Source organism: Chiloscyllium punctatum, chromosome 16 (assembly GCF_047496795.1).
Source record: "Chiloscyllium punctatum isolate Juve2018m chromosome 16, sChiPun1.3, whole genome shotgun sequence".
Lineage (NCBI taxonomy): Eukaryota > Metazoa > Chordata > Chondrichthyes > Orectolobiformes > Hemiscylliidae > Chiloscyllium > Chiloscyllium punctatum.
The window spans coordinates 5813179-5839205 of NC_092754.1; the positions used below are offsets into that span (position 1 = coordinate 5813179).

Sequence of the window (26027 nt, forward strand, 5' to 3'; positions counted from 1 at the left end):
GCAAGAATGGCCTACACAAGTCGACTACTTCAATGAGGCTGACGAGCTTTCAGCAAAAGGGCATGCAATGAGTTTAGTTCTTTTTCTTAAAATAAAAAAGTACGTTTCCTTAAAATAAAACCAAACAGCACGTTACACAGATGAGAAACAGGACAACACAAGGTCTCTCCTCACCTCATCAGCACTAAGTTCTTCCATTCTTTCAGTATATTGTTCCTTTTCGTTAAAACCTTACTTTTTTCAACAAAAGTGCATAGTTTATCTCAAACTATTTTAACAAACATAAATAAACGCTACTTCTGATCAGGGAAAGGGGGGAAGGGAGATGCTTTTCTTTTATTTTCCCCAATGCCCCGTGGCCTCTATGAGAGAGGCCCTGCCTTTGACACAAAGTCTCTTATTCATCAAAACAACACCGGCGCCATTTTGAATCGATCACGTGACGCGGCGCGCGCCCCCGGCGGCAACAGCCAATGGCCGGCCCCGCGAGGGCGCGCCTTCGCCACCCGGGCCAATCAGGAGGGGGCGCCGCTCGCGCCGAGCTCCGATTGGATCAGAAATGGGCTAAAGACGAGGAGCGAGACAGGAACCTCGCCAGAGTCCCCGGAGTGGGACGCGCTGGCGGACGGGAGTAGTATTGCTGGTTTTAATATTGAGGTTTGGAGCAGGCAGCGTCTTCTGTTGATGCAGACTTGGCTATGCACCTTCTAATTTGCCATGACTTCTCAGCGTCTCATTCCCCTTTTTGTTTGTACAGCTGTGGCTTAAGTGGGTAACGGCCTCAGTCCCGGCTCTTTTTCTCTAGAGGCAGTGCTAGGGATACGCAGATCTATGGAGAGAACGAGATAGACCAGTAGCTAACGTTTCGAGTCTAATGACTCGTTGGAACTCTTTCTAGAGAGTTGAGTGCACCCTGTACGCTGAAGGAGTGCTGCATTGTTAGAGATGCCCTCTTTCAGACGAAATGAGAACTAAAATGCTTCGAGCCTTTACAGTGCACACAAAAGTTTATCTGATTCCCAATTCTAAGTTTAAAAAATCTGAATTTACAGTGTAAGCTAATGTAATGAGTCTAGAGGTCTCTTGGTCAGAGCTAGTGAAGAGTCATCGAGACCCAGTGTTAGCTTGCTCTCCACTGGTGCCTGACCAGCTGTGATTTCCAGCATTTTTAGTTTTTTCAGTACAGATTCTGGCATCTGCAGTAATTTGCTCCTAGTTCTTGAATATTTATCCCTCAATAAACATCGCCAAGACAAATTATCTGGGTTCTTTTAAAATTGCTGTGTGAAGAAGCTTGTTGTGTTCTTCAAAATCATTTAATTGGCTGTAAAATTTGATAAGATTTTGTGTGGTAATGAAAGGTGCCTCATGAATGCAAGTCTTTTTAGTAGGGAGCAAAGAATAATCAACCACCACCACCACCACAGCTCCCTCCACCAAAGTAAAAGGTAAAGTCGTCATAGTCCTGTTTCCCTCAGTAGAGACAGATAGCTGTTGGTGGCTTAACTGGAGAGTCATTGTGCCTCAGCTGAGGGGAGAAGTTGAAATCTTCATGATCACCTTTGCTAGTGTGAGGAATTAAACAATGCTGTGGATTACCTTGTATTACAATGCAACTGAGTGAAACCAGATTCTTTATGCAAGTAATAACTTAGCAAACTTAGCTACATCCAAGTATGTCTGAAAGTCCAAGATTTTCCCTGAATTGCAAGAATTACACTAGAAATAGACCCAGAAAGTGCTGCAAAATGGTTAGAACAGGAGTGCAAATCTACAACTTTGTGGCTGAATTTTCTAGTTTTATGGTTTGTATGTTGTCGATGCTTTCAGCTGTGTAAAATTGTCATGATTAATGTTAGGGGAAAGTGTATCAGATTAGATTACCCACAGTGTGGAAACAGGCCCTTTGGCCCAACAAATCCACACTGAAGCGCAACCCACCCATACCCCCTACACCTAACACTATGGGCAATTTAGCATAGCCAATTCGCCTGACCTGCACATCTTTGGACTGTGGGAGGAAACCGGAGCACGCGGAGGAGACCCGTGCAGACACAGGGAGAATGTGCAAACTCCACACAGACAGTCTCCTGAGGTGGGAATTGAACCTGGGACCCTGGTGCTGTGAGGCAGCAGTCTCTCTCTCTCTCTCTCTCTCTCTCTTTCCCCCCCCCCCCCCCAACCTACTCCTATATGTAATAAAAGATACTTTCTACCCCTGATGTATTAAATACTCCCACTCTATCATGCTGTGGGGAAAGGGAGTTCCAACAACTGTCAAGTTTCAGGGGGAAGAAAGCCTCCTTACTTCTGTCAAATGCATGATGCCTTATTTTGAGCTGTTTCCCAGCTTACTCTCCCCTGCCATGTCCCCTCAGGATGTTATATGTTTCAATCAGCTCAACTCTTACTCTTTTAAACTCTGGATAGAGACCTTTCCTCGTTGGGCCAATGGCCATCCTGAAGAAGGGCTTATGCCCGAAACGTTGATTCTCCTGCTCGTTGGATGCTGCCTGACGTGCTGCGCTTTTCCAGCCACACATTTTCAGCAATGGCCATCTTACCCCAATCTTAGTCAACTGGACATTTTCAGAACTGCTTTGACACAATTTAAATCCTTTCTTAAATAAGGAGATGAAAACTGTGCATAAACCTCCAGATGTGGCCTTATCAATGCTCTATATGATTGTATCAAAACAGCTATATTTATGATACAGGAAAGAGGCCACATAGGGGCATGGATAAGATGCTATTATAAATGTAGTTGATGGAATATGATATGGAGAAATGTGAAATTGTCCATGCTGGAAGGAAACTTAGAATATTTTTCTAAAGGTGTGAAACTAGTCAATGCCATTCCTCAAAGGTACCCTGGTGTCATAGAGTCATAGAAATGTACAGCACGGAAACGGACCCTTTGGTTCAACTTGTCCATGCCCACCAGATATCCTAATCTACTCGTCCCATTTGCCAGCACTTGTCCCATATCCCTTCCTAATTACATACCCATCCAGATGCCTTTTAAATTTTGTAATTGTATCAGCCTCCGCCACTTCCTCTGGTGGATTACTCCATACACATACCATCCTCTGTGTGGAAAAAGTTGCCCCTTAGGTCCCCTTTAAATCTTTCCCCTCACCCTATACCTATGTCCTATAGTTCTGGACTTTCCCACATCAGGGAAAATACCTTGTCTATTTATCCTGTCCATGTCCCTCATGATTTTATGAACTTCAGTAAGGTCACCCCTTAGCATCTGACACTCCAGGGAAAACAGCCCTTCCCTGTATCTCTAATTCTCCAATCTTGTAGATCTTTTCTGCATTCTTTCAAGTTTCACAACATCCTTCTGTTATGGAGGAAACCAAATTTGTACGCAATATTTCAAAAGTGGCCTAACCAATGTCCTGTACAGCCACAACATGACCTCCCAACTCCTGTACTCAATGGTCTGAACAATAAAGGAAAGCATACCAAACACCACCTTCATTGTCCTATCTACCTAATGCATGAATCAGAGAATGTTCACAAATTAGTTTTTTTTATTTACTCACAGGATGAGGGCATCACTGGCTAGGCCAGAATTCATTCCCCATTCCTAATTGCCCAGAGGACAGTTAAGAGTCAACCGCACTGCTGTGGGTTTGGAGTGACAAATAGGCCAGACCGGTTAAGGATGGCAGTTTCCTTTGCTAAAGAAGAGGTTTTCCTGACAATTGATTAATGGTTATCATTGCACTCTTAATTTTCAGATATTTAAAATTTAAATTCAAATCCACCATTTACCATGGTGGGATCAAACCCATTTCCCCACAGCATTACTTGGGTCTCTGGATTAACAATTAGTGAGAATACCACTAGACTATTGCCTCCCTGGTGCAGCAGCAGTTTAGGAAAGGAAAGGGTGTGTAAGCCTTCATACAGAGCAAGTGGAGAATAAACACACAGAATTCTTACTCCAATTATGGATGATGTTAGTGAGTCTATATCAGGAGCACTTTGCATTGTTTTGATCTCCTTACCTAAAGATGAACATAATTGTGTTAGAGCGAGTGCAACAAATGTTCACTAGGCTGACTTCTGGGATGAGGGAATTGTCCCAAGAGATTAAGGAGCATAGGTTCCTTAATTCACTAGAAATTAAAATCGTAGTAGAGATCCCATGGAAATATAAAAGCGTTCTTTAGGTGCATGACAAATTAGACATTAGGATAATGTTTTCCATAACTTGAAGATTATGACTACAGGTCTCAGACCCTGAATAACATCTGAATAACTGTTCAGGACTAAGATAAGAAGTTTCTTCATTCAAAACATTGCAATTCATTGCAGTTTTCTCTCCCAGTGGTTACTGAGTGCTTAATCATTGAATATATACAAGATATATATTGATGAATGTTTGGTTATTAGTGAAATCAAGGCATATGGAGATAATGTGTGAAATGAAGTTGACTCAAAGATCAGTAGTGATGAAGGAGGTTCAAAGTGGCCTATTCCTGCTATTATTTCAAATGTTAGGTAGAACTATTTCTGTGTACACATTGAGTTAAGAACCATTCATCACCATTCATTGATCAGCAAAGTAAAGCACTCAAGAAACCAGAAACACGTAACATATTTTAATACATATATAACATAACATAGTATGCTTTTCATATTATTTTATCAAGTAATAAACAAAAATACATAAATATATATTGAATACAATAACTAACACCTTGAATTTGTACAGAGCCTTTAAAGCAGTTTAACTTTCCATAGTATGACATAGAGCCTTTTATTAAATATAATTTGACAGCAAGATACCAATGAAGATATTAGGACATGACCAAAAGTGCAATTGAAGAGCATAGGAACTAGATTGAAGACAGCTGACAATAGTGCAGGTACAAAAATAGGATTGCATTAGACAGCTGAAGTGGAAAAGTGCAGAATTCATGGGGATGTGATCATAAGGTTGGAAGGAGTTAGAGATAAGAAGGTGGAGTAAGGGGAATAATACAAGATGGTAGAGGGGTTTGAAAACAGGAGTGAGAATTTTTAATCATGCCATTTCAAGAGCAGGAGGCAATTAGACATTAGTAAGACCAAGGAGATGGGTGCACAAGACCTGGTACAAGCAGCGAAGTAGAGTTCAGAAGAGCACAACTTTATAGAGTATGGCCAAAGGGAATTAGGGGGGTGTCCAAATGTACAAGTAACAAACACTGATATTAGGCAAAATAATTGTATTATCTAATTTTAATTTACTAATCAGAAATGCAATTTGCTATATCTGGATTCCAAAAGGAGCCATATACAATGAGCAGCTAACATAGTGGAAAGCACTAGGTTAGAAAGAACTTGTATTTATTTAGTATCTTCATAACCGATGCATTGCATATACAATGTAATAATTGACTATGTTGACATATCTGGTGGGATGTGTACAAAAGGAGATGCCCCAAACAATAAATGGAATATATTTTATTTTATTGAATGAATGATAAACTTTGGCCAGATGTGTTCATGTGTTCTTCATAACAGCTACTTTTATCCTTTCAATCATTCTGGATATTTAGAGCCAAATCATTAAAACAATTGGTGGTATCATCAACAATGCTATCATGTGGCACTGAATCAGCAATATCCTGTTCATGGATGCTCAGTTCAGGTGTCACCAGGGTTTTGTTTTACAGCCTTGGTCCAAACACACACTAAAGAACTGAACTCAAGAGGTGAGATGAAAGTGACTGCCCTTGACATCAAGTTCGCATTAGACTGAATGTAGCACCAAGAAACTCTAGAAAAAAATTGGACTCAAAGGCAACCAAGGGAAACGCTCTGCTGTGCTGGAGCAATACCTGGCATGAAGAAAAGTGACTGTGGTTGTTGGAGGTCCACCATGTCAGTTATGCAACATCACTGTAGGAGTTCTGGGAAGGTCCAAACATCTTCACAAGCTCCATCAATGATCTTTCCTCTGTAAGGTCAAAAATGGGGATCTTCATTGTGCGATCGCACAACGTTAAGGTCTGTTTGTGACTCTCCAGCTACTGAAGCATTAGTGTCAATGCACCAAGACCTCAACAATAAGTAGTCATGGGATGCTGGTTAACAAGTACTCACCTCCTGACTCCCTATGGCAATCTACCATATATAAGTCATAAGTCAGAAATGTGATGGAAGACTCTCCAGTTTCCTGCATGATTTCAGCTCCAACAACACTCAAGAAGCTCAACACCATTCAGAACAAAGCAGCCCATTTGTTTGGCACCCCATCCATTACCTTCAACATTCACTCCCTTGACCATTCCCTCCCCAACACACACAAACTGGCAGCAGTGTGTCATCATTGTGAGCTGTCGCTCAGTTTGAAGACATCTACCCAGGGTCACGATTTCTGCTGTGAGTTCTGATGTGACTGAATAGGCCAATGCTTCTTTACCTATAGATCTTTCAGCACATGAGGTAGTACGTCCCACAACATTATGGGATCTGGTATGCAGTGTTTGCTTCATCAATGTGTATCAACTATACAAGCTGCTCTTCAACAGCACCTTCAAATCTGGAACCCCTGTCATTCACGAGGTCAAGAGAAACAGATGCATGGAAACACCACCACCTGGAAGTTCCCCTCCAAGCCACTCGCCAACCTGATGTGAAACTGTGTTGCTGTTTCCTCACTATTGCTGGGTCAAAATTCTAGATCTATATTCCTAATATCATTCTGGCTGTACCTATACTTCGTGGACTGCAGCAGTTCAAGAAGGCAGCTCACCACCAGCTCCTCTGTAGATGGGCCATAAATGACATGATGGCCTAGCCAGCTATTCCCTTATGAAAGAAATGTTTTTAAAAATAGTACTGAATGTCGCTAGTATTACGTTATTTTAAATTGATTAAAACATCACATCAAGGAATTTCTCATACGTAATATATTTGTTACTAATAATAGAGTGTGTTTTCAACCCATTTGACTTTGCAGTACAATTCTTGGAAAGATGTTCAGTAAGCTGATAGCACATAGCACAAGCCAATACTTGCCCTGATCGAAACGTTACTGAATGACTTTGTTGTTGTCTTAAGATCATTAAGATGTTCTGAGATGAAAACATCTTCAAAATGAGGCACTTGGACAAACTTCTACTTTGTCATGGAATTTATCAAACTATTTCATGTCAGTGCAATGTACCTATTGTTGAGAGCTTCATTGGTAAATCTCTGAGTTGGAAAATTGTTGGCTCAAAATTAATTCCAGGACACAAACAATTTAATGAGGCTGGCACTTCTGTGCACTACTGAAAGAATGTAACACTTCCAAACATACCTGACCTGTCCAGTGAAACGTTCACCCAAAATGTATCCCATCTATCTGTCCTGCTCATTTCTGTTGATGTTAAAAGATTTCACAAAACAGGGAATTGTGTAACTGAAACGGCTTAACACCCTGACAGCTCAAACAAGGAAAATAATTAATCAGGTACTTTCCCTCCAGCCAATTGAGTGATTCAGCAAGAAGAATGCCAATATTAGACTATTAGACTACAATGAAGCAAAGAATCACAGTTACAGTGTGGAAGGAGGACATTCAGCCCAAAGTGTCTTGGCTTCGTTCTTTACAAAAGCCACTGAATCCCAATTCATTGCCTTTTGCCCTACTTGACTCTTTGATGTGTATCCAATTGCTTTTATCTGTCTTTACATCCCTTAGATAACACATTCCACATTCTAGCCACCGTCTGCATGAAATGGCTTTTCCTCTTTGCTCTGCCAATCACCTTAAATTACTCCTTGGGTCTTTACCCTGCCACTATGTGGGAATGGTTTCTCTTTTTCTATGCTCTCCAGAACCCTCATGGATTGAGCACCTGCACCCCTCAACATTCACTGCTCTAAAAAGAGTAACCTTAGCTTTTCAAACTATCCATATTTTTAAAGTCCTTCAACCCTGGAAGCAATGGGGTGAATTTTCTAGATCACAATTGACCATAGCCAGAGCCAACTATGCTTGTGACACTACACCACAGCAACAAAATGCTAGGAGCAAAGGTCATCACTTTAAGATGAGGTTTCTGCTTCTTTCCAAGTGGGACTCTCACCTTGGAGAGCTGCCGGCCAATTGGACTTCAATTTTAACTCTGTTTCTTCTCCCACAGATGTTGTCCGACCTGCTGAGTTTCTCCAGGATTCTTTGTGTTTGTCCCCTGTTTGCACAATTTCCTAAATCCCCCCTTCACTGGACAAACATTTCCTTCATTTCTGACCATGACTTGTGTACAACATTAAGCCTCCAGAAAATTGCTTCAATTCGCAAAAAAACTGAATCAATTGTTTTTGACCTAAGCAACTGTATACCATCCTATATTACACAAATGAGCCGAATAGTTCCAATTTCAGCACCTCAATAACTGAAGTAGAATAATACAGTGACACATTAATGGCTTATATTGTGATAAATCAGGTTGGTAATGGTATAGCTTGGCACAAAATGCACGAGCAAAGTCTCAGCTCACTGAAGGCTAAAAATAGAAGAAAACAAATTCTACTTGTACCAGCAGCAAGAACAAGTTGTTGTCTTGGGTTGAGAACGTCACCTCACTTGGGGTTGTAACAATACTGAGTAAGTTCCTTGACAATGGTTCTCAAGGTTTCACCCATCAAGCAATGATGGATTACAGTTTTGCAACTTTGCAGCCGATGCACTGTGTTTGATTGGCTAGGAGTGCCTTAGGGAGCAGAAAGCATTACCTTTAAAGATGTTCCTCTGGCAGACTTCCATTACAACACCACATTGTGCAAAGAGCATGTGATGGAGTAGGAAAAGCAGATCATCTTACAGTTATTCCACTGGCTGGGGCAAGCTTTCCAAAGATTTTCTCATTGACCTCATATTGAAAATATGTTGCCGTTCCTTCAGTGTCACTTAGTCAAAATCCTGGAATTCCCTCCCTAAGGGCATTGTGGGTAATATAGTCATACAACACAGAAAGACATTCTGTCCAACCAGTCCATACTGACCATAATCCCAAATTAAACTAGTCCCACCTGCCTGCTTTTGGCCCTTATCCCTTCAAACATTTCTTATTCATGTACCTACCTAAATGTCTTTTAAACGTTGTAACTGTACCTGCACCCACCACTTTCTCTAAAAGTTCATTCCACACATGAACCACTCACTGTGGAAAAACAATTGCCCCTCATGTCTTTTTTGAATCTTTCTCCTCTCATCTTAAAAATATGCTCCCTAGTCTTGAAATCCCCACCCTAGGGGAAAGACACCTTCCATTCACCTTATCTATATTCCTTATTATTTTATAAACCTCTATAAGGTCACCTCTCAACCTTGTACGCTCCAGTCTATCCAGCCTCCCCTTAAAGCTCAAACCCTCCAGTCCTGGCAGCAGCCTGGGTAACTCTCTTCTGAACACTCCCCAGCTTAATAATACCCTTCCTGTAACAGTGAGACCAGAACTGGACACAATACTCCAGAAGAGACCTCACCAATATTCTGTATAACCTCAACATAACGTCCCAACTCCTCTCCTCAAATGTGTAAGCAATAAAGGCAAACAATATAAATGCTAAAGGCTCAACCCACAGCACATGGACTGCAGTGATTCCAGAAAATAGCTCACCATCACCTTCTCAAGGGCAACTAGGGACAGACAATAAACGCTGACCAGCCAGTGATACCTCCATCTCCAGGTGAATTTTAAAAATTCCAGGTTTGAAAACAGTAGCAACGCCTCAGTAACAGCTGTGAAATTGGGCCGGTGGGGTGGGTTACTGCAGTTGTAATTCTCAGTTCCATGGCAACCATCACTGTTCAGAGCTTGTGATCCCAAAGTTTCAACTCGTGACCCCACTTGGGGTCCCGACTCCCCACTTTGCGAAGCCCTAGGCTGCAGTCTTGCTCAACCTCCAATACAAATGGAGCAGAAATTTGCTTCATGTGAGAATGAGCAAAGAGAGATAGCAAAACAGCCAGAAAGTGGGGGAAAAAAAACAAAAAAAAACACAGATGCTGTAAATCTGAAACAAAAACAGAAATTGTTAGAGAAACTCAGCAGGTCTGGCAGGATCTTTGGAGAGACGAACAGAGTTAACATTCCGAGGCTGATACCCCTTTATCAGAGCTCAGTTCTGAAGAAGGATCACTGGACCAAAATGTTAACTTTGCTTTCTCTCCACATTGGAGAATTATTCTGGTTGAGAAGCAGGGGAGTTGCTGGGCGTCTGGAGTCACATGTAGGCCAGACCAGACAAGGATGGTATTTTCCTTCCTCAAATTGACTCAAGTGGGTTTATTTCTGACAATTGTTTCATGATCACCATTGGGCTTTTAAGACTGAATTCAAATTCCACCATTTGTTATGCAGGATTTGAGCCTATGGTTCCAAGACATTATTAAGGTGTCTGGATTAGTAGGTGAGCAATAATGCCACTAGGCCATCATCTCCCCCTTCAAACAGGCTGGCCTTGTTTCCACTGGAGTTCAGAAGGAACAATAGCCACATTGGTAAACTTGATTTTTCCTGAAGGGTCAACAGAAGAACCCTATTTTTGAAGTTTGGGGATCTAGAACTGGAAGAATAATCTAAAAATTAGAGCCACACCTTTCAGAAATGGAATTAGTAAGAATTTTCTTCAGGCAAAGGGTAGTGGAAGTGTGGACCTTTTTTTTCAATTATATTAAACAGTACAAAATACAGTAAACAGAAAACAAGTATGGAACTTTATTCAAAAATGACAATTGATGCTCGATCAATCATAATCTTTAACTCTAGGTGGCACAGTGGATAGCACTGCTGCCTCACAGCGCCAGAGACCTGGGTTCAAATCCCATCTCGGGCAACTGTTTGTGTGGAGTTTGCACATTGTCTTCGCAGTTTTACTCCCACTATCTAAAGATGTGCAGGTTAGGTGAATTGGCCATACTAAATTGCCCGTAGTGTTAGGTGAAGGGGTAAATGTAAGGGAATGGGTCTGGGTGGGTTGCTCTTCGGAGGGTCGGTGTGGACTTGTTGGGCCGAAGGGTCTGTTTCCACACTGTAAGTAATCTAATCCCTAAGATTGGCAGTTTTTCTTAAGCAGAGTTGTTAAGGGATAAGAATTGTCAATCTGCTAAAATGTGAAGGAGTTTTGAGGGGCTTAAATTTCTCATTTATATTTTGGATTTAAAAATAGCTTTGTGCAGCACAAAATCATGTCCACCTTATACACACCTGTGGACGATGTTAACATCAATGTTTGCCAACAACTGCATGGAAAATATTCCTCTCAGTGTAGCAGGTTCAGTCTTGATCTGAATTGCAATGGAACAGTGCACTCAATCACACACTGTAATACTTAGAAAACCTGAGAGGATTATTCAGGATAAAAACTGGAGTGTTATGAACATGAGCACGACACTATTATGGTTTCTACCTTTATAAACTGAACCCTGGTGGAACACTATAACAAAATGTCAAGGGGTTATTGGGAATTTATAATGGAAACTTATCAAAATATAATCAAAATATTGTTACCATTTGTGAAGATGTACCCTAATTTGAGGTTTCTAACATTGCAGCTATATCAAAACAAAAATTCACTTTCAACATTCTAATTAGATGTTTGGCTTACAGATAGAACATGTTCGTAATAAAAACAAACACAAGCCAAAACTTTGCTGTACTGGTTATTAATGAAATTGGAACTAGACAAGCTGTATTTCAAAAAGTCTGGTGGAGAAACTGAGGAGCTTCCAGGTTTTGAACTGAAAGGTCGCATTAGAGATATCTGAGGTAATCACACCGAGTGATGTTACACAAAAGGGAGAGAGGTGCTCTTTTTAAATCAACAACCAAATGGATCCTTAATGAGCAAACATTCACAGGCATGGTTGGGTAAAAAAATTAATTTGGGCACTCTGTGTCCCACAGAGCAGTGTTACTCAATACATTAACCACAGGGCGCACGGTTACTTTCACTTTAATGATCACAACTCAACACAGCACTCTAGTTGCAAAATGATCAGAGCTTTGGCAAGGCAACATATAGTTTAAATTCGGTGATTTGGTGATGTAGACGATAGACATTAGGAGCAGAAGGAGGCCAATCGGCCCATCAAGTCTGCTCTGCCATTCAGTACAATGTAAAAGGTAAAAACAATGACTGCAGATGCTGAAAACCAAATACTGGATTAGTGGTGCTGGAAGAGCACAGCAGTTCAGGCAGCATCCAAGGAGCAGCAAAATCGATGTTTCGGGCAAAAGCCCTTCATCAGGAATAAAGGCAGTGAGCCTGAAGCGTGGAGAGATAAGCTAGAGGAGGGTGGGGGTGGGGAGAGAGTAGCATAGAGTACAATGGGTGAGTGGGGGAGGAGATGAAGGTGATAGGTCAAGGAGGAGAGGGTGGAGTGGATAGGTGGAAAAGAAGATAGGCAGGTCGGACAAGTCAAGGAGACAGTAACTGAGCTGGAAGTTTGAAACTAGGATGAGGTGGGGGAAGGGGAAATGAGGAAGCTGTTGAAGTCCACATTGATGCCCTGGGGTTGAAGTGTTCCGAGGTGGAAGATGAGGCGTTCTTCCTCCAGGCGTCTGGTGGTGAGGGAGCGGCGGTGAAGGAGGCCCAGGACCTCCATGTCCTCGGCAGAGTGGGAGGGGGAGTTGAAATGTTGGGCCACGGGGCGGTTTGGTTGATTGGTGCGGGTGTCTCGGAGATGTTCCCTAAAGCGCTCTGCTAGGAGGCGCCCAGTCTCCCCAATGTAGAGGAGACCACATCGGGAGCAACGGATACAATAAATGATATTGGTGGATGTGCAGGTGAAACTTTGATGGATGTGGAAGGCTCCTTTAGGGCCTTGGATAGAGGTGAGGGAGGAGGTGTGGGCACAGGTTTTACAGTTCCTGCGGTGGCAGGGGAAGGTGCCAGGATGGGAGGGTGGGTCATAGGGGGGTGTGGACCTGACCAGGTAGTCACGGAGGGAACGGTCTTTGCGGAAGGGTGAAAGGGGTGGGGAGGGAAATATATCCCTGGTGGTGGGGTCTTTTTGGAGGTGGCGGAAATGTCGGTGGATGATTTGGTTGATGCGAAGGTTTGTAGGGTGGAGGGTGAGCACCAGGGGCGTTCTGTCCTTGTTACGGTTGGAGGGGTGGGGTCTGAGGGCGGAGGTGCGGGATGTGGACGAGATGCGTTGGAGGGCATCTTTAACCACGTGGGAAGGGAAATTGCGGTCTCTAAAGAAGGAGGCCATCTGGTGTGTTCTGTGGTGGAACTGGTCCTCCTGGGAGCAGATACGGCGGAGGCGGAGAAATTGGGAGTACGGGATGGCATTTTTGCAAGAGATAGGGTGGGAAGAGGTGTAATCCAGGTAGCTATGGGAGTCGGTGGGTTTGTAAAAAATGTCAGTGTCAAGTCGGTCGTCACTAATGGAGATGGAGAGGTCCAGGAAGGGGAGCGAGGTGTCAGAGATAGTCCAGGTAAATTTATGGTCAGGGTGGAATGTGTTGGTGAAGTTGTTGAATTGCTCAACCTCCTCGCGGGAGCATGAGGTGGCGCCAATGCAGTCATCAATGTAGCGGAGGAAGAGGTGGGGAGTGGTGCCAGTGTAATTACGGAAGATCAACTGTTCTACATAGCCAACAAAGAGACAGGCATAGCTGGGGCCCATACGTGTGCCCATGGCTACGCCTTTGGTCTGGAGGAAGTGGGAGGATTCAAAGGAGAAATTGTTAAGGGTGAGGACCAGTTTGGCCAAACGAATGAGAGTGTCAGTGGAAGGGTACTGTTGGGGACGTCTGGAGAGGAAAAAACGGAGGGCTTGGAGGCCCTGGTCATGGCGAATGGAGGTGTAGAGGGATTGGATATCCATGGTGAAGATAAGGCGTTGGGGTCCAGGGAAACGGAAGTCTTGGAGGAGGTGGAGTGCGTGGGTGGTGTCTCGAACGTATGTGGGGAGTTCCTGGACTAGGGGGGATAGGACAGTGTCAAAGTAGGTAGTAATGGCTGATCTGATAATCATCAACTCCATTTTCCTGCCTTTTCACCATAACCTTTGATTCTCTTACTGATTAAAACTTGATCTCAGCCTTGAATATACCTAACAATTCAACGTCTACAGGCCATAGAGAGAGGCTATATGAACTGGGGCTATTTTCCCTAGAGCATCAGAGGCTGAGGGGTGACCTTAAAAGATTTATAAAATCATAAGGGACGTAGATAGGATAAATAGACAAAGTCTTTTCCCTGGGGTGGGAGAGACCAGAACAAGACGGAATAGGGTTAGGGTGAGAAGGGAAAGATTTAAGAAACCTCAGGGGCATATTTTTCATGCAGAGGGTGGTGCATGTATGGAATGAGGTGCCAGAGGAGGTGCTGGGGCTGGGTACAATTACAACATTTAAAAGGCATCTGGATGGGTATATGAATAGGAAGGGTTTAGAGGGATATGGGCCAAATGCTGGCAAATGGGACTGGATTAATTTAGGATATCTGGATGGCTTGGACAAGGTGGACTGAGTTTCCGTGCTGTACAGCTCTATGACTCTATGGTAAGGAATTTTACAGATTTATAATTCTCTGAGAGAAAAACATTCTCCTCCACTCTGTCTTAACTAGGCAGCCCCTTACTCTGACATGGTGCCCTCTGGTCCTAGCCCCAGAGGGGGAAAGAACCTCTCTGTACTGTCCCAGACAAGCCTCCTAGTAACATATTTTATTCATTCATGGGAATCTGAACATCACTAACTGCTCGTCTCTAATTGCCCCTGGAGAAGGTAGTGATGAAATACCTACTTTTACCACTGGAGTCCTCAGGGAATAGGGATATTTGGGATGGAGTTCCAGGATTTTGATCCAACTGCACTGAAGGAACGGTGAGGTATTTCCAAGTTAGGGTGATGTATGTTTTGAAGAGGAACTTGCAGGTGGTCCCCTGTAGCTGCCGCCTCTGTCCCCCGAGATGATAGAGGCCATGGGTTTGAAAGGTTCATTTGAAGGACCTTCATGAATTGCTGCCCTCCATCTTGAGGCTGGTATGGGCTGCTGTCACAGTGTGTTGGAGGTGAAGGGGTGAAGGATAGCTTTGTGGTGGACACTACTTCCACTATTCCTTTGTAATGACTGGACATTATTGGATTAGTGTCTGTAATTATTCACATCCAGGTCTTTCTCTGTTCCTCCTCATCTACTTCAATGCAACTCAATAAATATTTCTCTCCAACATCCACCAATTTTTTGTAGCTTTCCAAATAATCTGTAGAGAATATAGTCTCTGTTTTTTATGTATCTGGTTTGCTGCCTCACTCAGTCTCTCCTCTTCTTTATCCATCCTTCTCTTTCATTTTTTCTTTCCTCTTGTGAAATAACTTCATGGAGGCTGGTATCCTGTCACCAGGACACCCTTTATGTACACCCACACAATACATGGACTCTGACCAGCCATCTCAGAGCCTGTCACTAGAGTGAGGAGTCAAGAGCGTGGTGCTGGAAGAGCACAGCAGGTCAGGTAGCATCTGAGGAGTGGGAGAATCTTTGTTTCGGGCAAAAGCCCTTCATCAGGAATGAGGTTGGGGGCCTCGGGGGTGGAGAGATAAATGGGAGGGGTTGGGGCTGGGGAGAAGATAGCTGAGAGTGCAATAGGTGGATGGAGGTGGGGGTAAAGGTGATACATCAGAGAGGAGGGTGGTGCAGCTAGGTGGGAAGGAAGATGGACAAATGGGATAGGTCATGAGGATGGTGCTGAGCTGGAAGGTTAGAACTGTGAGGGGGGAATGAGGAAACTGGTGAAATCCACATTGGTGCCCTGGGGTTGGAAGTTCCCGAGGCGGAAGATGAGGCATTCTTCCTCCAGGCATTGGGTGGTTAGGGAGTGGCAATGGAGCCCCAGTACCTGCATGTCCTTGGCGGAGTGGGAGGGGTAGTTGAAGTGTTTGGACACGGGTGGTAGGGTTCGTTGGTGCGGGTGTCCCAGTGGGTGTTCCGTCACCTACAAAGAGACCCCAACACCAGAGATATATTTCCCTCTCCACCCTTATCCGCTTTCCATGAAGACTGTTCCGTCCGTGACTACCTCGTCAGATCCATGCCTCCCAACAACCCACCCTCCCTTCCCGGCACCTTCCCCTGCCACCGCACAAATTGCAAAACCTGCACCCCCACCTCCCCCCTCACCTCCTTCCAAGGCCCCAAAGGAGCCTTCCACATCCATCAATGTTTCACCTATTCTTCCACACATGTCATTTACTGTATCCATTGTTCCCGATGCAGTCTCCTCTACACTGGGGAGACAGGACGCCTACTTGCAGAGTGCTTCAGAGAACATCTCCAGGACACCGGCACCAACCAACCCTACCGCCTTGTGGCCGAACACTTCAACTCTCCCTCCCACTCCATTGAGGGCATGCAGGCTCTGGGCCTCCTCCATCACCACTCCCTTACCAGTGTCGGACACAGTGAAAAACAACAAGCATGTAAATCTTTATTTATATTCCACCACCAGGAAGAAACTAAACATCCGAGCAGCCAGTGACAAGCAGTGACCTTCTCAAAGGGTAATGCTGCATGATCAACCAGTGAAAGGGAGGGCAGGGATTAAATCAAAATAGAGTTGGGAGAGTGAAATAAGAGTCTCGTGTTTATATTTTTTTTCTTTCTTTTTTTATTCAATTTCCACCACCAGATAGAAAGGAAAACACCTGGGTGGCCAGTGACAAGCACTGCCCTTCACATCAAAGGGCAATGCTGTGTGATCAAAACAGTGAAGGGGAGGGTAGGGACTAAATCAAAATAGAGTTGGAGGGAGAAATAATGCACTCCACTCCCTGCGGCGCCCACCTCTCCCTGAACGACTCCAGGGTGTTGGTGGACACCGCATGCTCCTTCTCCAAGGACACCCGGGCTCTAACGTAACCCCGGAAGAGGGGCAGGCAGTCGGCCCTAACGACCCCCTCCACGGCCCGCTGCCTGGACCTGTTGATGGCCAATTTGGCCAGGCCCAGGAGCAGACCCACGAGGAGGTCTTCGGACCTGCCCTCCCTCCTCTGTACCGGGTGCCCGAAGATCAGGAGCGTGGGACTGAAGTGCAACCAAAAGCAGAGGAGGAGGTTTTTAAGGAAATCAAAAAGGGAGTGCAAACGCCCACACCCAATATATACATGGTCCACGGACTCCACAGGGCCACAGAACAAGCAGTTGGGCTGGGAGTCCGTGAACCACCGCAATCTGCGGTTGCAGGGGACTGCTGCGTGCAGCACCCTCCACCCCAGATCCCCAAAGTGTCGTGTTTATATATTTTTTTCTTTTTTTTTCCCCACACTACCGCCTAACTGTGGTAGTGCTTATTTTTCCCCAGCACCATGGTGTGTGTGTGCATGTGTGAGACACAGTGAGAGACACAAAGTGCACAAATCTTTATTCAGTTGCCACCACCAGAAAAATAGGAAAACACCCGAGTGGCCAGTGACAAGCACTGCCCTTCACATCAAAGGGAAATGCTGTGTGATCAAAACAGTGAAGGGGAGGGTAGGGACTAAATCAAAATAGAGTTGGAGGGAGAAATAATACACTCCATTCCCTGCGGCACCCACCTCTCCCTGAACAACTTCAGGGTGGTGGTGGGCACAGCATGCTCCTTCTCCAAGGACACCCGGGCTCTAACGTAACCCCGGAAGAGGGGCAGGCAGTCGGCCCTAACGACCCCCTGCATGGCCCGCTGCCTGGACCTGTTGATAGCCAGTTTGGCCAGGCCCAGGAGCAGACCCACGAGGAGGTCCTCGGACCTGCCCTCCCTCCTCCGTACCGGGTGCCCGAAGATCAGGAGCGTGGGACTGAAGTGCAGCCAAAAACAGAGAAGGAGGTTTTTCAGAAAATCAAAAAGGGAGTGCAAACGCCCACACCCAATATATACATGGTCCACGGACTCCACAGCTCCACAGAACAAGCAGTTGGGCTGGGAGTCCGTGAACCACCGCAATCTGCGGTTGCAGGGGACTGCTGCGTGCAGCACCCTCCACCCCAGATCCCCGAAGTCTCGTGTTTATATTTTTTTTTCTTCTTTTTTTTCTTTTTTTCCATGTATACTTATATGTTTTTACACCCCCACACTACCGCCTAACTGCGGTAGTGCTTATTTTCTCCCCAGCACCAATGGTGTGTGTGTGCAGGTGTGAGACACAGTGAAAGACACAAAATGCACAAATCTTTATTCAATTTCCACCACCAGGAAGATAGGAAAAACACCCAAGTGGCCAGTGACAAGCACTGCCCTTCAAACCACAGTGCAATGCTGTGTAATCAAAACAGTGGAGGGGAGGGTAGGGACTAAATCAAAATAGAGTTGGACGGGGAAATAATACACTCCACTCCCTGCGGCGCCCACCTCTCCCTGAACGACTCCAGGGTGTTGGTAGACACCGCATGCTCCTTCTCCAAGGACACCCGGGCTCTAACGTAACCCCGGAAGAGGGGCAGGCAGTCGGCCCTAACGACCCCCTCCACGGCCCGCTGCCTGGACCTGTTGATGGCCAGTTTGGCCAGGCCCAGGAGCAGACCCACGAGGAGGTCCTCAGACCTGCCCTCCCTCCTCCGTACCGGGTGCCCGAAGATCAGGAGCGTGGGACTGAAGTGCAGCCAAAAACAGAGGAGAAGGTTTTTGAGGAAATCAAAAAGGGAGTGCAAACGCCCACACCCAATATATACATGGTCCACGGACTCCACAGCGCCACAGAACCAGCAGTTGGGCTGGGAGTCCGTGAACCACCGCAATCTGCGGTTGCAGGGGACTGCTGCGTGCAGCACCCTCCACCCCAGATCCCCGAAGTCTCGTGTTTATACCTTGTCAACCAGGGTTCCCTAATTGACTCAGGTTAACAACCCCAATTACTGAATGTATACTCAAAGTAACCCACCTGGCCCTGGTCCCAATCACTACAAGGAAAAGGAGCCAGGAACAGAGGATGTGGTGAAGATTACAGATGACTTGTGGCCTGAATATCTTTCTTCCTTTCCACTTTTTCAATCACGTGAGTCACTCCCACTCACAATGTCTCCTTTATCTCTTTCCCACTTTCCTTTCTGAATCTATGATCAAATTTGAACACAATTTTCAATGAACCCCACATCCCATGAATGGGTACAGCTTGCTGAAGATTGAAAAGTAAAAGATATTCATTTGAGAAGGTACGTTCTGGTGGAGAGTGTGTTTGAGTGGAGTGCTAGCCCAGTGCTTAGTGTTGTGCCTGACTGTTCCAATTTACAAAACTGTTCTGGATCCATTAAACATTCTCAGATGAAGCCAAGCTAATGAGACCAGCTAAATCAAAAGAGATTGCAGAAGGACTTGGGACAAAATACAAAGGAAGGTAAAATGTAATGGTGACTAAGAGTAGTGCTGGACAAAGGAATAAAAAGTGGTCAATGCATTGTACTCCATGATTTTTATTGAAATGCTTTGAAAATGATGAACAAAGCCAAGGAGCTTTAGTAGCTCATGAGGTTGATCTCAAATCCCAAGTAGGAATGTGATCTTCTCGCTTCATAGAGAAATACAGCCTGGAAACAGACCCTTCGTTCCAACTTGTCCATGCCAGCCAGATATCCTAATCTATTCTAGTCCCACCTGCAAAGTCCATCTGGAAACTGGGGTCTCCTGGCTTGATGGCAATGGTGGAGTGAGTATACTGGGCCTTAAGTTTTCAGATTGTGGTTGAATACAATTCTATGGCAGCTGATGGCCCACTGTGCCACGTGGGCAGCCAATTTTCTGCTAACCAACAGAAGTTTCCCTTGTCCATATTTGACCTGATGTCATTAGAGCTCCTTAGGTAGGGGGACTCTGCAGAATCATCAGAGCTGGGTTTGTCATTGTTGTTTCTCATGACTATGGGAATGCTGGGTGATCTGTCTAGTTTCATTCATATCATTGGGCTTTGTAGGAGATTCACACAACTGAATGGGTCATTTCAGAGAGCAATGAAAAGCCAATCATAGCTCTGATCATCCAATGTAGGACAGGTGAAGTAAGGATGGCAGATTTCCTTCCTGGAAGGGCATTCATGAATCAGGTGCGTTTTTATGGTAATAGTTACATGATCACATTGGGCTGGCTTTTAATTACAGATGTGATTCAAATCCAGGTTTCCCAGAACATTTGCTTGGGCCTTTAGATTACGAGGCCAATGACAATAGCAGAGAGTCCCCATTCAAGTTTTGCATGAACATAAAAGAAGATGCTAAACTCCTGCTCATGTCCTCTCCCTCTTTGGGATGGGAGGGAAGTGAAAGGGTCAGAGGAGGGATATCTCTATAACCCCATAGAGTTAGTGAAGGAGAAAAGAATACTTTGGAGTTATATAAATGAAGAACACAGCTCACACATTACTTTAGTATTCCTTTACGGTTATCAGATTCTCACATGCATTTGTTTCCAACAAACAACCATTTCAAAGTATCAGGTAACCACCCAATACGGAAGTTGATTACAGAAGATCCAAACAGAACGACAAATTATTTCAATTTTTCAATAACACGGAATGATAAAGTATCTTTATCACAGTACACTAAGAGGGCTAGTTATTCGAAACCAATGGATAACAGGTAAACTGATTCCTAACTGAAAAAAAGCAGTTGTAAAATGTAATCAAACTCATCACCTTTTAATTGATAGGAATCGCTTTTGTTTTTTTTTCACTTGTTTCTATGCCGGGGGCACTTTCTTGTAAACTTGTTTGCATACTTGGTTTTCACAGTTGAGTTCCTAAAGAGAAAGAAATGATATAGGTTTATGGACACCAACAGTGTTATTAATCCGCAGCTTTTCAGATTGTGATTTTATCCTCTGACTAGAACCGGTACCATTGTGTCAGGTTAATCAGGTCTTTCTTCTCCCTTTACCTTGAATATAATTGCAGCTATTTTAAAATGTTGTAATTTTAGAATCCTATTTCCTTTCTCTATTAAGGACTAAGAGGTCTTATTATAATACAAGGACCAATCAATAGTGGTTTGAGTTAGAACACTTTACGTCAGTCTAATTGAGTCTTTGTTTTCAATATTTTATTTTCTAAAAAATTTATTATCTATAGCTGAACAACAAAAAATTCTCTCAAAGCAACATAAAAGTAAGCAGCAGGATAGTGTACCTTGAATTTTCAGTAACAGCAGCGTGTTTTTAATTCATTTGTGGGACGTGGGCCCTGCTGGCTGGGCCAGCATTTATTGCCTGTCTCAAGTTTCCCTTGGGAAGGTGGTGGTGAACTGCCCTCTTGAACCCCTGCAGTCCATGTGCTGTAGATTAGATTTTAGATTATTTTCCCTACAGAGTGGAAACAGGCCCTTCGACCCAACAAGTCCACACCGACCCTCCGAAGAGAAACCCACCCCACTATATTTACCGCTGACTAATACACCTAACACTCCAGACAATTCACCTGGCCTGCATATCTTTGGTTTGGAAGATGCTGCCTGTGGTTAATTTCTGCAGTGCATCCTGTAGATGGTACACATTGCTGCTACTGACCATCAGTGGTGGAGGGAGTGGAGTTTTGTGATTGGGGTGCCAATTATGCACACTGCTTTCTCTTGGATGCTATTAAACCTTTTGAGTGTTCTTGGAATTAAACTTGTCCAGGCAATTAGGGAGTATTCTATTTACTCCTGACTTAGGCCTTGTAGATGGCGGACAGGCTTTAGGGAGTCAGGTAGTGAGTTACTCACCACAGTATTCCTACCTTTGGTAACAACAGTAACAACAGTGCTGTAGGTCTGTAGTAGTAATTGGTATTAGGAATCTAACTGGGCAAGATATGGCTTTTTGCAGAGCTCATCCAAACAACAATATATGTTTAAAATTATCATTTTGTTTAGAGGTCACAGTCCTATTTGTTTTGTGTACAACATTTTCCTCTTGACAGTTAAAACAGCTTAATTTGAACTTTGAGCAAAATAATAAACTTTTGTTTTAACAATTACTACATTTTACAGCTTTGGAATGAATGAAATTTTAAACTAAATGAATTTATCTCAGACTGACACATCAGCACTTGAACTTCAACTTGATATTTCAGAATATTGTGGGGAGTTGGGGGTAAACAGAGGAAATAAAAGAGACAAATAAGAACAAAAGAAAGCCCAGTCATGAAACAACAACAACTTCTATTTAGATAGTGCCTTTAACATGATAAAATGTCCTAAGGTGCTTCACAGGAGTTTTATGAAGTATACAATCACAAGACACAGAAAGGGTTAAGAGGACAAAAGCTCTAAAGCTTTGTTGAGAGGTTGGATTCAAGGATTGTCTTAAAGGAGGGCAGAGAAATGGAAAGGGAATTCCATGACCAAGGATCTGAAGGTACAGTGACCAAAGGAACTGTACACATCCAGATTGAGAGCTCAATTGGCAGAATTTGAGGCATCAGGAGCCAAGCTGGTTCATACCCCACAACATGAACTGAAGAACAAATATCAACCACATCGCTCACTACCATTCAATTCTTCAGGAGAATGCCTACTTATAAAGTGATCTATTGGCATCCTGAAATGTCATGAGGACATACCAAGTATAATTTATCACCCTCTATCCAATGGGTCCATCCTCGATCCTTCTTCTCTCCTTTCTGCACACACACCAGTTTGTTGTTGTCCCATGTAACAAGAGACTGAAAAAGAAAGCAGCAACATAGAGGTACAGCATCTTCAAAACCTGATTCTATTGAAGTGTGTTATATCCTAGGGATGTGGCAGTCAACTTGTGCACAGTATGCTCCCAAAAACAGCACTGTGATATTGACCAGTGAAATAACTGCACAGAGGCTGGTATCCTGTCACCAAAGTCATCCTTTATTTACATGTGCACAGTGCATAGAGTCTGACCAGCTAGCTCAGAGCCAGTCCCTCGAGTGAAGAGAATCTCTGAGACTCTTGTTTATATCTGTCAGCCAGGACTCTCTGATTAGCCCAGGTGAACAGACCCAATCAGGGATCTCATATTCAAAGAGATCCACCAAGTCAACCTCATTCCAATTACTACAATCAAGTAATCTAACTTTGTAATAAAAGCAAAATGCTGTGAAAGCAGAACATTTTCAACATGAGCACATCTGGAAGAGGAATGACAGTGAATTAAACACTCAAATGAAAGCAAAATACTGCTGACACTTCTGGGCTTTGAAGGAAAGTCACTTGCATTCCAAACGTAACTGTTCCTCTCTGCACAGATGCTACCTGACCTATTAAGTCTCTCCAGCACTCTTGCCTGACTCTGATTTTGTGACGTTGATAGAGAGACAGCCATCGGGGACAATAGCTCTCCCACTCTTCTTTGACGTAATGCCATGGGATATCTTAGGTTTACCTGAGAGAGTAGACAGGGCCTCATTTTAACAACTCATCTGAAAAACAGTACCTTGAATAATGTAGCACTTCCTTAGCCCAGACCATCAAACCTAAATATCTAGAGTGGACTTGATCCTACAAACGTCTATAGCAAAATTTCTGTCTGAAACACAAGCTGAAACCTAGGGAGGTGGTGTGGCTAAATAAGACCATACAACCATTAAGATCTAGGAGCAGATGTTAGGCCATTTGGCCCATTGAGTCTGCTCACCATTCAGTCCTGGCTGATAGACTTTTCAGTCCCATTTTCCTGCTTTCTCCCTGGAACCTTTGATCCCTTTGGTAATTAAGAACTTATCTATCTCTGTTTTAAAATGTATTCAACGGCCTGGCCTCCATGGCTTTCTGTGGCAATATGGTAAAGAGTTATGGAGTGAAGGACTGCTTTCATTGTTTGGCAAATCATTAAGGGGGTATTTCTTCTGGGCTATCACTGGGAAAATAAAGATAGAAAATCATTTTTTTACACAAACTTATGAGATTGGAATGTTTTGTTTGGTCATTGATGTAGAGGTTGTTACAACATTTAACACAGAGTAAGAAGCATTTGAAGAAAAGAATATGAAAAAGATAGCATTCTATCCCAAAATAATTGTACACAGGGTGGAGAATGGGTGGTCATTTTGAGTATGTGTCGTTTTGTGAAGTTTATATTGTTCCTTAATGATGGCAAATCGTGAACGCATTTTACATCATTTGCAATTTTTAATTCTGAAAGGGAGGTGCCGGTGTTGGACTGAGGTGGACAAAGTCAGAAGTCACCTGACGAAGGAACAGCCCTCCGAAAGCTTATGATTTCAAATAAACCTGTTGGAATACAACCTGGTGTCGTGTGACTTCTGAATTTTTAATTCAGTTGACTTCAGTGGAAATAAAACTGTGAGTTTAAAACAAAGAGCGAACTTGTTATTATCCCTTTTACTTGATCACACAAGGTTAAGGTCTAACCAGGAACTGATGCTCCCTTGGGAGAAGTGTTGAATGTGTTAAATGTTGTAATAGTCTGTTTTCTATGAACACTGGTGATAAAACATTCCATTCTAATGGGTTTGTTTGAAATATAGCTCCTAACCGCTTCCTTTATTCTTCTATGAGCTCATGGAGCTCATTCAAGGAACAGATACTGCAGGTCCTTGATAACTATATACCTATCAGGCAGGGAGGTAATTATCGAGAGAGGGAGCCATGGTTTATTAAAGAAGTTGAAGCTGTTGTCAAGAGGAAGAAGACTTATGTGAGGATGAGGTGTGGAGGCTCAGATAGGGGGCTTGAGTGTTATAAGTTAGCCAGAAAAGATCTAAAGAGAGGGCTAAGAAGAGCCAGGAGGGGACATGAGTAGTCATTGACAGATAGGATCAAGGAAAACCCTAAGGCCTTCTATAGTTACATCATGCATAGTAGTGGGAAGTTGTGTGTGGAATCCAAGGAAATAGGGGAAGCACTCAATGGCGGCACGGTGGCACAGTGGTTAGCACTGCTGCATCACAGCGCCAGAGACCCGGGTTCAATTCCCGCCTCAAGCAACTGTCTGTGTGGAGTTTGCACATTCTCCCCGTGTCTGCGTGGGTTTCCTCCAGGTGCTCCGGTTTCCTCCCACAGTACAAAAATGTGCATGTTAGGTGAATTGGCAATGCTAAATTGTCCATAGTGTTAGGTGAAGGGGAATGGGTCTGGATGGGTTGCTCTTTGGAGGGTCGGTGTGGGCTAAAGGACCTGTTTCCACCCTGTAAGTAATCTAATCTAATATTTTTTGTCAGTATTCCCATTGGAAAAGGAGGAAGTAAGGACTGCAGATGCTGGAGATCAGAGCTTAAAAATGTGTTGCTGGAAAAGCGCAGCACGTCAGGCAGCATCAAAGGAACAGGGGAATCGACATTTCGGGCATAAGCCCTTCCTCATTCCTGAAGAAGGGCTTATGCCCAAAACGTCGATTCTCCTGTTCCTTTGATGCTGCCTGACCTGCTGCGCTTTTCCAGCAACATATTTTTAAGTTCCCATTGGAAAGAGGCAATGTTAGTGAGAATACAGAGATACAGGCGACAGGATTAGATGGGATTGAGGTTGACAAAGAGGAGATTTTAACAATTTTGGAAAATCTGAAAATAGATAGGATTCCTGGGCCAGATGGGTTTTATCCTTAGATTCTCTGGGAAGCCAGGAAGGAGATTACAGAACCTTTGGCTTCAATCTTTATGTCATCATTGTCGACAGGAGTAGTGCCAAAAGACTGGAGGATAGCAAATGTTGTTCCCTTGTTTAAGAAGGACCCTGGTAATTATAGGTCAGTGAACCTTACTTCAGTTGTGAGTAAGATGTTGGAAAAGGTTATAAGAGGTAGGATTTATAATCATCTGGAAAGGAATAATTTGATTAGGGATAGTCAATACGGTTTTGTGAAGGGTAGATTATGCCTCACTAACCTTACTGAGTTCTTCGAAAAGGTGACAAAACAGGTGGATGAAGGTAAAGTGGTTGATGTACTGTATATGGACTTCAGTAAGGCATTTGATAAGGTTCCACATGGTAGGCTATTGCACAAAGTACATAGTTTCGGGATTGAAGGTGATTTAGTGGTATGGATCAGAAATTGGCTAGCTGAAAGAAGACAGAGGGTGGTGGTTGATGGGACATGTTCATCCTGGAGCTCAGTTACCAGTGGTATGCCGCAAGAA

At 43.8% G+C, this 26027-nt stretch overlaps 2 protein-coding genes across 3 annotated transcripts in view; both read right to left on the reverse strand.

The window, feature by feature from the left end:
* The window catches only part of ube4b (ubiquitination factor E4B, UFD2 homolog (S. cerevisiae)), an 85564-nt gene extending 85113 nt beyond the window's left edge, over nucleotides 1-451 (reverse strand). Inside the window, exon 1 of one of the 2 annotated variants that reach the window (XM_072586102.1) lies at nucleotides 175-451. In XM_072586102.1, coding sequence (XP_072442203.1) covers nucleotides 175-198 — 24 coding nt within the window. In that variant the 5' untranslated portion in view covers nucleotides 199-451. The remainder of the gene's footprint in view (nucleotides 1-174) is intronic. The other variant, XM_072586103.1, reaches the window with a different exon arrangement.
* A 19889-nt stretch (nucleotides 452-20340) lies between these two features.
* The window catches only part of nmnat1 (nicotinamide nucleotide adenylyltransferase 1), a 48896-nt gene continuing 43209 nt past the window's right edge, over nucleotides 20341-26027 (reverse strand). Inside the window, exons 9-10 of the mRNA XM_072586872.1 lie at nucleotides 22518-22619; nucleotides 20341-20719 (exon numbers count right to left, since the gene is read on the reverse strand). Of these exons, the coding sequence (XP_072442973.1) occupies nucleotides 20660-20719; nucleotides 22518-22619 (162 nt within the window). The 3' untranslated portion in view covers nucleotides 20341-20659. The remainder of the gene's footprint in view (nucleotides 20720-22517; nucleotides 22620-26027) is intronic.